Source organism: Pan paniscus, chromosome X, assembly GCF_029289425.2.
Source record: "Pan paniscus chromosome X, NHGRI_mPanPan1-v2.0_pri, whole genome shotgun sequence".
NCBI lineage: Eukaryota > Metazoa > Chordata > Mammalia > Primates > Hominidae > Pan > Pan paniscus.
The window spans coordinates 107,607,848-107,620,956 of record NC_073272.2 but is presented as its reverse complement, the minus strand read 5'-3'; the positions used below and the strand labels follow the sequence as shown (position 1 = coordinate 107,620,956).

The window sequence follows — 13,109 nt, the reverse complement described above, 5'->3', positions numbered from 1 at the left end:
CCTACTGAACCTGCACTCCAACAGGCTCTCAAGGTGATTCATGTGCATGCTAAAGCTTCAGAAGCACTAGGCTAGCTTACCTTGTGTACCAAGGACCTCAGATGTCTCTGGTCACAGCTAGTAAGTAAAGAGACTGGGTTTCCAGAGGTGCCTTCCTATGCAGGGAATGTTGGGTTGCTTGCTCGGGTCCACATTAAGAGGTTAGTGGTTTTAAGGCTTAGCCCCCATTCTTGGGAAAGGGTTACTTCTGTCTTTGCCTCCTCCAATTCCCATCCTGTCACAGCTCTGAACAATGAGCCAGCAGGCCCTAATAAGAGAGATATTGGCAAAGCCAAGGGATTGAAATTCCACCACCCTGGGCCCCACAGGCAGGAGAGAGACATGCTGGAGCAATGCTATGACCTTGGGGCTATCCAGTGGGAAAGCAATGGAACCATCTTATCAAGAAGCAAGGAAGTAAAGGCATTGAAATTGGACCTGCTTTCCATCAGGCACACAGAAACATCACTCTCCATCAGTTAGGCCGGAGACAGAAGGAGCTGACCAGAGGCCACGGCATTCCTGGGCTAGACGGGAACCCACTAACTGGAATTGCCTGGTCTCCCATGCAAACCTTGTCCCCACGCCCTCCCCTAGCCCACAATGACTTACTTGTGATTCCTCCTTTCTTACCTAAGAATCCTATGAAATAATACGCGTTATTTGGTTTTCCTCCTAATGCCCCTAAAGACTGTGGCATCTTAAAACACTCCTGGAGAGAAAGACAATGCAAGATTCTCAACTCACTTGTGGACTGCTGCTCACGGATCTCTGTGCTGAGATGGCGGTGTGATGGGCAGGCAGCAATGGGCTCAGGGAAAGAAGTGACTTACTTTGAATGCATCAACATAGACAGGATTGATTTGGTTTATGCCCAGGCGAAGGGGCACAATGAGCAGCAGGGGTTTCCAGGCTGAGCAGTAGGCAGAGGTGCCCTTACTCTGGTTTGAAGCAGTTAAAGAATCGGGAGGCCTGTCACCAGGTGTGTCAGCACTCAAGGGAAGGACACGGCACATTTTTTCTAGAAATGGAAGAACAGAATATTGGATAAGTAAGGAGTCTTCAGCCCTAGAAGATATTCCAATATCAAAACTAAGGGGAACCTCACATGCCCCCCACCCTGCCTAGAAGGCCCTCTCCTCTGCCACCAGGGCTCAGCTGACTCCCCGCCTGCACAAAGCCCAGGCCATTCCTCTAGGGCTCATGCTCTTCATTCTGGCCACTGGGTACTTGTTTAGCTCCCAATAGGGATTCTGGGCTTATTGGAAGAATCTCATTTCTCAAGTCTGCCAGGGCCTTTGAGACAGGGACTGTATCTTTAGGTTGCTCTCACTCCTCAGTGCAGGAATCACACGCCTGGACAAGGGTGAGCCTCCATGAAAGATCTGTTGGTGGTTGAATAAATTATTATACACACTTTGTGTTTTCTGCAGGGAAGGAGTGTGGTACCTCACTGAGGAGGAGCAAGGCCCCTCTAATGCTGTTCTCCCTCTCAGAAAGCTGAAAAGAAAGAGAATCAGAGCCCTGTGCTCCTCTAAGCTCCCCTGCCCTGGTGGGGAAGACCAGAGAGACTCTCTTGAGCCCCAGAATACTGAATGGTGAGGGAGGAACTCATCACCCATCAGCTGGGAAGTTAAACAGGCTGGTAACTCACTGATATCTTCAATGACCACTGTGTTATCCATTGAAACATAAACAGCCAAGGAATTCCATTCGTCAAATAAAGCAAGTTTTCTGCAAAGCAATGTATAATGAAGTCACAATTTGGGAAGATGGAACTATCAGCAGAAAACAGTACAATTTATGCCCAGTGTTCCTAAAGTCACCAAACACTGAGCCATAGAAAAGCTGGTGTTCAGGTCAGCTCTGGCTTCTTTGCCAGAGCTCTGGGATGCTCCATGTCTAGAGACCTTGAGAATGCCACAGAGTTACTGTATCTGAACCTCAAAAAGAAGTTTCTGCTTTACAACCTGGAGAAGTCTACTTCACAAAATGATGGGACACCTACTGGGGAAAAAAGAAAAGTTACCCATGCATCTGCTCTCAAAGTCCCAAGAGACTTTGTTTTCTTAAATAAAAGACATTCTGACATACTGAATTTTTATTTTACAAAAGGGAAACTGTAAAAAAACTTTTAAAAAGGAAGCTGTCCGTAAAAAATAGATATTTGTTTGGGATCATAGATAATATGGAGAATATGTTCCAGGTAAACCCAGAGATAGAGACAGTGGGTGGAGGGGAAAGAGAGAGAGAGATTACTTCCACTGTTCCCCAGCTGCCCTGAGAGTGCCTCTCAAGTGACATAGGCTGCAGATTGACTCGGGTGCCAAGCTTTACTGGTCAGCAGCTGAAGAGAGCCACCATGCTGAACTGTAGGACTTTATGGTGTATTAGAAAGAAAACCCCTTTAAAAGAGAGATGATCTGAAGTCTATGTAAAGTACCCTGCCTATTTCTCCCTTTCCTTCTTCTTTCCTTGCCAGTTAAGTAAGGCCATGTTTAACCTGGCTACGTCTGGGATGTGTGGGTAAAACCCAGTCTCACTGGACCAAAGAAAACACATTCTCTCTACCAGGTAGCTCCCAGAAAGAGGTTAACTACCATCACCCTTGTATTTCATTCATTTTGATGTATTATCTTTCCCCAGAATAATAACAATAATATAATAATAATAATAATATGCTGTTGTTAATGCTAATGATCATGATGAATTGGAACCCATTTACATTCTTTAAAAAAATCTACACCAGGCATGGTGGCTCACGCCTGTAATCCCAGCACTTTGGGAGGTTGAGACGGGTGGATCACGAGGTCAGAAGTTCGAGACCAGCCTGGCTAACATGGTGAAACTCCATCTCTACTAAAAATACAAAAATTAGCTGGGTGTGGTAGCAGCCACCTGTAATCCCAGCTACTCGGGAGGCTGAGACAGGAGAATGCTTGACCCTGGGAGGTGGAGGTTGCAGTGAGCCGAGATTGTGCCACTGCACTCCAGCCTGGGCGACAGAGTGAGACTCTGTCCTAAAAAAAAAAAAAAAAATCTAGGTTTCCACTTTGTTGTTGGTAATCTTAAAATTTAGAAGAAAGAAGCAAATTCTCAGGGATGTTATTTTAACACCAACCATTTCAAGCCGGGTTTTGGGCTCAGCACAGCCATTCTAATCTCTTATACTTTCCACACTACGTTCATACAGTGATTCCTGAAATCCTACCAGATTTTCACTCAGCAGAGTCAGCGATGCCCAAAAGGCACTCTGACTATGGCAAGAGAGCAGCCTCAGAGAGGTTACATTGTTAGGAAGGAGTAAAGTCAATACAGATTTTCCTTGGGTCCCCAAAAAATCCAGGCCACTCTCCTCACAGACACATTCCCAAAGCATTCTAGTTCACTGAAGACTGGTTAGTAATGGAAACAGGGTCCTGTCTGTACTTTGCATGGAATAGGTTCCCCCATAATGCCCAGGAGCTTAATATTCTACACCAAAGGAAGCCAGAAGGTTTCAATCTTCTGATCCCTAAATCTGGCCTCAGATTCTGGCGGCCATTTTCATGTATTCATCGAGCACTTATTGAGTACTTATGCATGCCAGGCAGTTCTATGTGCTAGTGTTACAGAGTGAACAAGATAAATACAACCTCTGCCCTCATGGAGTTTCCATCCAGTGATAGGTTGTTAGGAAGGAGAGTGACAACAGGTAAGGTGGTCTGCAGGTGTAAGTACTAACATCACTCACCCCGTTTGCTTTCAAAAAGTTGGTCCTGACCTCTCCACCTTGCCTCTTGCTGTGGGAGGTGAATTCTGGAATTTAACAAGACAACTGGAAAAATACCACACTGGGACACCTTGAGTCTGCTATGAGATGACAAACTGATTCCAAGACTTCCCTGGGGTTTGTCGCCCCCAACAGGTGGTGAGTTCCTTGAGGCAAGGACTGTGTCAAGTTTATTTCTGCACCCCCAGAACTTAGCACAGTAAAGGTACACAGAAAATGCTGAATGAACAGGGTTTTTAAATATTATGTAGTGCATGTGGGAGCCCTGTGGGGGTCCATTTCTTGCTTAGGCTGGCTTAGCCTCTACCACTTAGTATGAAACTTTTGGCTTCAAAGGGACCCTCAGGCCAATGGCTCCCAGGCACATGAACATCAATCTGTAGCATGAGACACTGAATGAGTCCTAGGATACAGCCACATATACTGCTACCAGTGAATATAACTCTGATACACCAAGACAGATATCCATGCTTACACATTTCAAAGAGCCATCTGAGCAAAATGGCAGATATTTGATGGTTTAGTGGGAGGAGTAGCTTAGCGGGATTGCAAGAATACCTCGGTTGATGGGAGGTTTAGTTGTCTAGGGAGGGAAGCATAGGAGACAGCAGAATAAGGCAGATGCCAGACTCTTTTACTTACTTTAACACCTGTGCAACTGTATTTGGTCCAAACCATTCTCCAATTGATTTCCCTTCTCCTACACCCATTTGTGCTGTTTTTAATGTGGAAAAAAATAACATGTTAGCAAAAGATCTTCCAATAAGCCACAAAATCTTAATTTTTTGCATAAATAATTAAGCAGATGGACAACTTAATGGAGCCACATATAAGGCAAGGGAAGAGAAGGAACAGGAATAGGCACTGCCTTTAAACTATTGATTTATGACCTTACCCATTTGATGGATAGAGTAGCAACAATCTTTTCTATCTAAGAAGCACTGTAGGATGCGTTGGTATTCTTTGGGTTGTTCTTTTTGTTTCTCCCAGCTCCAGTCTTTTTAAGAAAAAAAAATGGGTTAGAAACATTTTTATAACTGTTTATTACCTCTCTGCACTTTTATTGTAACTACAAAGTTAGAAGGAAAACAAAGGCACCACATCTAGAAGGCAGGGATGACCAAGTTAGAACATTTCTAAGTATCTTTCATTTTGATGACAAAGACATCTGGAAAGTGATTGCTTTCAAGGACTCAGTGGGTATAAAGTAAAAGCAAAACAAGAAGTTGACCAAGGAACTGACTTAACCCAAGGGCTGGAGCTGGATAAATATTACATAAAAACAATGTCACAAAGGCCTTTCTGGCCAGTTACTCAGTGAACAGGAGGTCACCACAAAGCCCGGCAGTACATCGGTATATAAGCCAGATGCCATAGCATCTCATCTCCACATAGACAGCAATGGCTTTTGCTCTTATATTTTGGCAGCATTGACAAAAGGATCTCACGGGTAAGAAGTGCTATTCTGATATACAACAGTTCACAGGGGAATATACATAGCTCACAACTAAGGAAGCTTAAAAAAATTGCATGCTGTCGTTTTTACACCACCTTTTAAAAAGTCCATGCTGAGCTTTGGGAAAACAAATACCTTTGCTATCAGGTGTTCAATGTTTCCCTAAGACCAATGCCAAAATAACTGCATCTGTACGGATACCATCTGTGCCTTCAGCACAGCCCCCTAAATCCTACAGAGGCCATTCGTAACTTGCTGAGGACAACTGCAAAAACTCTATGTAATCACTGCAATCCTCTCAGCTCTAGAAACGCTGTCTAATGGGACAGATTTTTGAGGCTTAGTTTGCGTCCAAGACAAATTTTTCTCCTGAGGTTTTAAAGAGTTTGAAATAAAGACTGAACTACACTTGAAGCCAGAGGCCATTATCTCCAGACTCTTCAGTTGTCTTTTGCTTCTAGTGTTTCTAAAACCAAAGTTTTTAACTTTGGATCCAGCACAGCCCTCAGAGGGTGAACCACATCCAACTTCTTTTCATTAGCTACCAAATTGTCCAAGTCTGGGGAAATCCTAATTAGCTGGCTGCTAAATAGCACTAAATATTCACTGACGACAATGGCAAGTGAATACTCTACCTTAATTTTAAAATAGCTGAATAGGAAACAATCCAAAAGACATCTTTACAAAATTACTCTTTTAACTCATCTTAGCTACAAGATCTATTTCCAACTTCTTCCTGCTACTTGATTTTGTATTGAAACAATTGAGATTGCTGACTGTGGAGTTTGTTTTTTTTTTTTCCAGTTTGCTCCCTACTTCCAGAACTCGCTTCCAAAATAATCATTTTGAAGTGTGTTATAAATGAAAAAAAAATTAAATAGTAAGAATGGATCTACACCAAGAAGCATGTATAAACAAGGAAAATCACTGGACAAGGAGTTGGAATATCTTTATTTTATCCCCAAATCTTTGATTTCTTGCTGTTTTACCCTGGGTAAATCATATCACTTCCCTGAGCCTCGGTTTCCTCATCTGTAAAATGGAAATTATTATACTATCCAGGGGAAGCAGGATATCCCAAACCCTGAAGAGAAGGTAACAAGCCCTGAAACCTCCCTAGGCCCTTCTCCAATCCTCTCTGAAAGCTGTAGCAAAATCTGTGAGTTTGCACAGTGGGAAAAGGAAAACAATGTTTCTATACTTCTGAACCTCAATTAGCAACAGCCAATGAGTTCAGCAGCCCAATCTCATCCAAAGTGTCCTTTCACTCTCTCATCCCCAAGTCCAACTGGACCTTCACCCAAGTGCCTGAACTGGCATCCAGCCAACCCCATCCTTCAGATGCCCATAGGGAAGTATGTACATGTCTTAAGAAAGCAAGACTCAAGAGTTCCAATAACCAGCCAGGCGCGGTAGCTCATGCCTGTAATCCTAGCACTTTGGGAGGCCGAGGCGGGTGGATCCTCTGAGGTCAGGAGTTCGAGATCAGCCTGGCCAACATGGCAAAACACCATCTCTACTAAAAATTCAAAAATCAGCCAGGCGTGGTAGCAGGCACTTATAATCCCAGCTACTCAGGAGGCTGAGGCGGAGAATTGCTTGAACCCGGGGGTCAGAGGTTGCAGTGAGCCGAGATCGCACCACTGCACTGCAGCCTGGGAGACAGAGCGAAACTCCGACTCAAAAAAAAAAAAAATAGTTCCAACAACCATTATCAGAAGGCTTTCTTAATTAAATGTCCTCCCAAGGAAGCAAATTTAAAGATTCCTTCATCATCAGCTGGACATCCTTAGTGAACCAAAACCAAAATAGCGCCAGCTCCCTCTATGCTCTTCCTTTAGGTCACTTACATCCTTCACCAGGCAGATATCTTAAACAAGGTCAAGAAACAGACTTAATCACCACACCCTTCTTCCTGCTCCCTTTGTTATCTTGCATTTCTAAGGACTTACTCAAACAATAGCAAAGATGGAAAGGATAAATGACATACCTCCCTCGATGTTCAGTTCTGTCCCAGGAAAATAACTCCCTGGCTTGGTGACTCACAAGGAAACATTAGCTGTTTCCTTCTTATGAGGGGCTTTGTTGACTTGTCAGCCCCACCACTTGAGCTTGCAGAGAGCATTTTAAGACCCTCAAGTTTGTTACTGAGTGTTCCCAAGGCTCAGCATCAAGCTAAATCAACAGCAAGTGATACTGCAGAGGTCTCTGAGAAAGTTTATAAAACAAATTTAACTCACCCCTTCCCAAGTGTCTACAGATAAGGGCTTGAGCCAGCATCATCTGTCCACAGCGTAGCATACATCCCCAACCAGCATCTGATGAAGGGCCCGTTCCACCTGTTGGCAAAATGGAAGGGAATTAATATGGGTTCCTCAAATTGCCCTTTCCTGAAACATCAGCATATTTGGGACTCACACAAGACAGGTAAATATATATACTCTGAAAAGTGAGGTGACAGATACACCCACAGATCAAACAAGATTTGGGTATATGGTTGGAACTTGCAAACATAGTGCTGAGTCAACCAAAACAGGTTCTATGGCCAAACATAAAACAAGCAAATGAACTAAATGTGTCCCTTATGTTTTCTGCTTGAAGACTTCTAGGTATACATGCAATTTTGGTAGGTGACTGCCATGTATGAATACCAACCCTTAGTCCATTCCATGTCATCATCTGCCAGACCCAAACCTTGCCTTGCATAGCTCACTTGCATGGCCCTGAAATTCTCAGGGAAGCCAGTCTTACTTAGATAAAGAACAAATACTACCAAAGGCAATCATCAAAATGGTCAAAGAGATTTGGAAGGCTCATGACTATTCTGAATATACACTATGAAGATCTGAACAGCAAGAAGGACATTGTAAAATAGGGGAAAGATCCCTAGATGAGGCATCAGAAGACCAGTCTCTAGTTATCTAATCTAAATCTCACCTAGAGACTGAGCATAATAGTACATACTCTGCCTACTATCAGTGGGTATTGTAAGAACTGAGAGAATATCTGTGAAAGTGTTCTAGAACCCATAGAGGATGATGCAAATACTTGATGTTTTGAGTATGATCATAATTTAAACCCATATTAATAAATTAGAAATGTATCTTTAAAAGGTATAAAATTAGTTAATAAACGAAATAAGACAATAGGTTCCATTTTAAGAACACCTTATGCAAAGAAAATCCCACATATGAGGCCAGGGTGAGCTCAATATCCTTTTCCAAGGGGCCAATGAAATCAGATAACTTGTATGGCAGAGAGGATATTTTGTTTTCATTGTTTTCTTTTCCCAGTGTGGAAGTGGAAAAATATGCTAAACATGATCTCAGAAGACTAACTTCAAAGGGGGTCATCAACCTTGTAGGACAAGTGGGTCAAGGTGGTCACCCCTTTCTTTTAGTTGTGGGGACTGAAGGAGAGTTACTACAAGAAGATGGGAAGGAGGGAGCCAATTTATGACCTGGAAGGGGTGCCTTTTGGCTCTTGCTAATGCTGGGATTGTTGGCCAGATTAGTATGGAAAAGATGCAATGAGGCCCACATAAAGAAGAGATCATCTATTGCCAAAATATTGGCAGAGTAAAATTAGAAATATTTTCCAGCCTTGCAAAGAGCTCCTCAGCCAGAGAAAGTTAACAGTTCAGAACCACTGGTTACTAAAGATTGTTCTTTTGTTTGTTAGTGACTGGGGTATTTCTGGGGAGAGCAATAAAAAAAAAAAAAAAAAAAGGGCCGGGAGCGGTGGCTCACGCCTATAATCCCAGCACTTTGGGAGGCCGAGGTGGGCGGATCACGAGGTCAGGAGATCGAGACCATCCTGGCTAACACAGTGAAACCCTGTCTCTACTAAAAATACAAAAAATTAGCCGGGCGTGTTGGCGGGTGCCTGTAGTCCCAGCTACTCGGGAGGCTGAGGCAGGAGAATGGCGTGAACCCAGGAGGCGGAGCTTGCAATGAGCCGAGATGGCGCCACTGCACTCCAGCCTGGGTGACAGTGCGAGACTCCGTATCAAAAAAAAAAAAAAAGAAAGAAAGAAAAGAAAAGTCTGTGTGACCTTCATTTTTGGCACTGAACAGAAAGGTTGATTTCATTCTAGTTTCCTCTTAGAAGAGTAGATTTCACCATTTGTAGGCCCTTTTCCTACAGGGCCATGATACTAGGAAGTGGCCACCCTACTTGCAAATGTGTTGTATATCCTTTATGAAGACAGCATATTCACTTCACCTATTGAGCTGTCCTTTTTTCTAGTTGACAGCTGGTAACAGCCTAGAATTAGTTCCAAGGAAACTACTGTAATTTGTCTCTCAATGGCAAGGTGCTTTCATGTCATAAGGGGGAAAAAAACAAATAAATTATTTTCTTTCTTTCAAGACACAATTTTCATTAATAATCATGTAGTTCCATAAAGCAGTGGATTGTAATTTAACAGATATTATACAAATTAAAAGATTATGTGATTTTCCCCCTTAATCTCAAAAGTATAACAAGTAATATCATCTGGTGCCTGAACACTTGGAGGTGGTGTCAAAAGTATACTGTCATAATCCCTCAATGAAATAGAGCCATATGTGAAAGGATACTTTAGCAATGAAACTTTTGGATGAAGTGTAAGATTTACCTAGTCTCCTCAATCAAATTCTTTGCTATAGTGAGCTGTTAATTCTGAGGTTTCTATGAAGTCACTGATAACCTCAGGCAAGCTATCCACAAGGAATAAAGCACAGTAAAACAAATGATTTACCTACCAATTGGTGAAAATTTCCTTCTGTATGTAAACCATAGACGAGCACTTATATCAGACAACAGCTTAGATTTTTCTGTAATTAAATGTAAAATTAAAATTAAATCACCATATCTAAAAATACCCACCTTTACTTCTGAGCCAGCTACTAACTTAATTTCAAATAACCAGTCAATTCCATTATTATGGGGCTAGGTAAATTCACAGGAAACCCATTCTTATTTTAGCCAAATAATTTCAGTATTTCTCCCAACCTATGGTTTGACCAGAGCTATTTGACTGGTATAATGACCTTGGGTAGCTCCTGTCATCTTTTCACTGAGTTCCACAGTCCTGGCAGTTACAAACACTGGGATCATTGCCAAAAGACAAGGAATAAGAAAATTAAGGATCCTAGAGAACCCACTAACAAGACTATCAGCTCCAGCCTGAATGATGGTTGGTTGGATCTTGCATCAGCACCCATCATGCCTTATCTAAAACTAGAGGTTTGGCTGGGCCCAGCGACTCACACCTGTAATCCCAGTGCTTTGGGAAGCTGAGACAGGGAAATCGCTTCAGGCCAGGAATTCAAGACCAGCCTGGGCAACATAGTGAGACCCCATCTCTACAAAAAAAATGAGGTATGAGGATCACTTGAACCCAGGAGTTCGAGATTGCAGTGAGCTATGATCACCACTGTACTCTAGCCTAAGTAACAGAGAGACCCTGTCTCAAGCAAAACAAAATAAAATAAAACAAAACAAAAACTAGGGGTTGGCTTGTTTGTGTGGATGCATGTGTGTCTGTTCATGCACACATGCATGTTTAAATAAAAAGGAAATGTCTTACTAAGCAAATTAGGTGTGTAAGAAATGTATCTATAGCAACTAGTGCAACTGGCACTTACAATCTAAATGCATATATAATATCACAAATGTTTTTGTGTCCTTTTTCAAAGCATGCTTTCTTGTATTTTATGACATAAATTTACTTTGATGGGCCACAAATATGGCTTCCACATTTTTATCTGTACTTAGATGTGGCTGTCTTTCTTAGTCACCTCTCTCCCTCTTCTCAACATGTCTGTATTATATTCTGTATAAAACTTATAGTCACTGCACTTAAAAAGAACAAAGGGAAATCTACTTTTAGCCAATAGTTTCTATTTTCTGTCTTCCTTTTCTTTGGAGCAAATCGGAAAGTTGAGCTATCTGTATTTTCCCTCCCTTCCATGCCCCGGTGCCTAGCATATTCAGGGAAGCAGATGTATAATGGTTAAGAGTAAGACACCTGAAGTCATACTTTGCTTGGGTTTGAACCCTGACTCTGCTACTTACCAGCTGTGTAACCTGGTTAACTTAACCTCTCTGAGCTTCAGTTTCCTCATCCATAAATGGGGAGAATTATAGTACCTACTTCATTGAGTTGTGAGTATTCAAAAGATAATACACTTAAAGTGCTTGGATGGTGACTAGTATGCAGTGAACCTATAACAGATGTTAGCTGTTATGTGCTCATCCTCTTAAATGTCCACACCCTCACTCCTGCCTCTGACAGTCTTTATGCCTTCCTGTGTGGCTTTACGCTGGGAAAGTTGTATGGACATTTTAGCAATGATTTCATTTTAAGAGGCGTTTCCCAATTTAACATTTGAATATGAGTGGATTTGGCAACCTGGGGATTCCTGTTGTCATGGAATGCAGAATTAGAAGAGATCCCCTCAAATCCCCTCATTTTAAGTACCACTGAAGGAAGTTAAGATCCAGAAAGAGACAGTGACTTACCTGAGTTAGAAGAGTCTGAATACAAAAGGTCTCCTAATCGCTAGCTCCAGGCTTTCCACTGTTCAGAATTCTCCAATCAAAATAATGAAGCCAGGCTCAGGAGGAGCTCCACAATGCCTAACTTCCTCTCCTGCCTTTTCATCAGCCTCTTCCTGTTCCTTCCTCCACGCTAAGTGAGGGCCTCTGAAGAGGATGTCTCCTCAGAAAGACACAAATCTGAGAGCTGCCTCTTTCCAAGCTCTGGCTTTATCTGGGTGCTGGGCTGTTAGCAGTTTCAGGTTAAAAGGTCTTTCTTTCCCAATCTATAAGAATGTAATGGTAAGGAAGAAAAATTCAAGCCTCCTTTCCATCTAGCTGCAGTGGCTAAAAGTTCTATACAAAATCAGAATAAACTGAGACAGTGCTACGGTCAGCAAAAGATCTAAAACTTAAGAAAAACTTAGGTCTGATATTGTTTCTGAGGTCCATGGGTTGTCTAGAAGTCCTTGGGTGTTTTTATCTAGCCAGACAAGCATGTGAGAGTAATAAATATGTAGACCAGTCACGAAAGGCTAGAGACTGATTAGTGATACCAGGAGTGGGTCCGTGTTTTTTGAAACCCAAGGCTTCTAGAATTTGGGGATTCTCCTTTAAGGAAAAGAATAAAAATATATTACTTGTGCAAATTGTGCAAAAACCTATAACCATGTAAACACACTACTAGGGCCTTTCAGGGCCTTGGAAGGGGCCTGTCCAAGCAAAAGTCCTGAGGCTTAAGCTCCTTTGACTACAAGTTAAATCCACCTCAGAGTAGCATTAACATTGAGCAAGACAATGCTCTGCCAACCCAAGAAGAAAAAGTACAAACCCTGAACCACAGGTGCCTACCTCATCTGGGTTCTTACAGACAAATGCTACCAAATCTTACCTGTTTTAAGGAGATGCTGCTTCCCTAAGATCCATACCAGCTCATCTGTATCTGGATATTCTTCTAGGTAGTCAGTGAAAATAGTAATCTGATCTTCATACTTGGATAAAACTGAAAGAAAAGGAAAGAAACAAGTAAAATTTAATAGAAGGGGCTTATCTTTGTGGTTGACTGATTATTACCTTTGCCCTGAAGGTGAAAGGTCAGCAGCTTGAATCTAATGGAAACAATTCCTTTTCCTTGAGGAACAAACACACTCACAAGACCTCTAAATCCTTTAGTTGAAGGATTTCCTCTTGACCATCTCTTTTGACCTTCCCTTTCTCAAGGTCCCATTTAACACCATCTCTAAACAATCATTTGGCCACAGTTACTTCAAAACATTTTATACCATGGGGCCTTCTTTGTAAATAGCCAATTATCGAGCT

At 42.2% G+C, this 13,109-nt stretch overlaps 1 protein-coding gene across 4 annotated transcripts in view; it reads right to left on the bottom strand.

Moving 5' to 3' along the window:
- ATG4A (autophagy related 4A cysteine peptidase) overlaps positions 1-13,109 on the bottom strand; it is a 63,813-nt gene that overhangs the window by 15,635 nt on the left and 35,069 nt on the right. For 2 of the 4 annotated variants that reach the window (XM_003819693.4, XM_008973104.5), the window contains exons 2-9: positions 12,682-12,792; positions 10,013-10,084; positions 7,508-7,606; positions 4,707-4,808; positions 4,454-4,526; positions 1,694-1,773; positions 873-1,060; positions 673-751 (exon numbers count right to left, since the gene is read on the bottom strand). In XM_003819693.4, coding sequence (XP_003819741.1) covers positions 673-751; positions 873-1,060; positions 1,694-1,773; positions 4,454-4,526; positions 4,707-4,808; positions 7,508-7,606; positions 10,013-10,084; positions 12,682-12,792 — 804 coding nt within the window. Of the gene's footprint in view, positions 1-672; positions 752-872; positions 1,061-1,693; positions 1,774-4,453; positions 4,527-4,706; positions 4,809-7,507; positions 7,607-10,012; positions 10,085-11,774; positions 12,077-12,681; positions 12,793-13,109 lie in introns of all 4 variants that reach the window. The other 2 variants (XM_034949968.2, XM_034949967.2) reach the window with 2 other exon arrangements.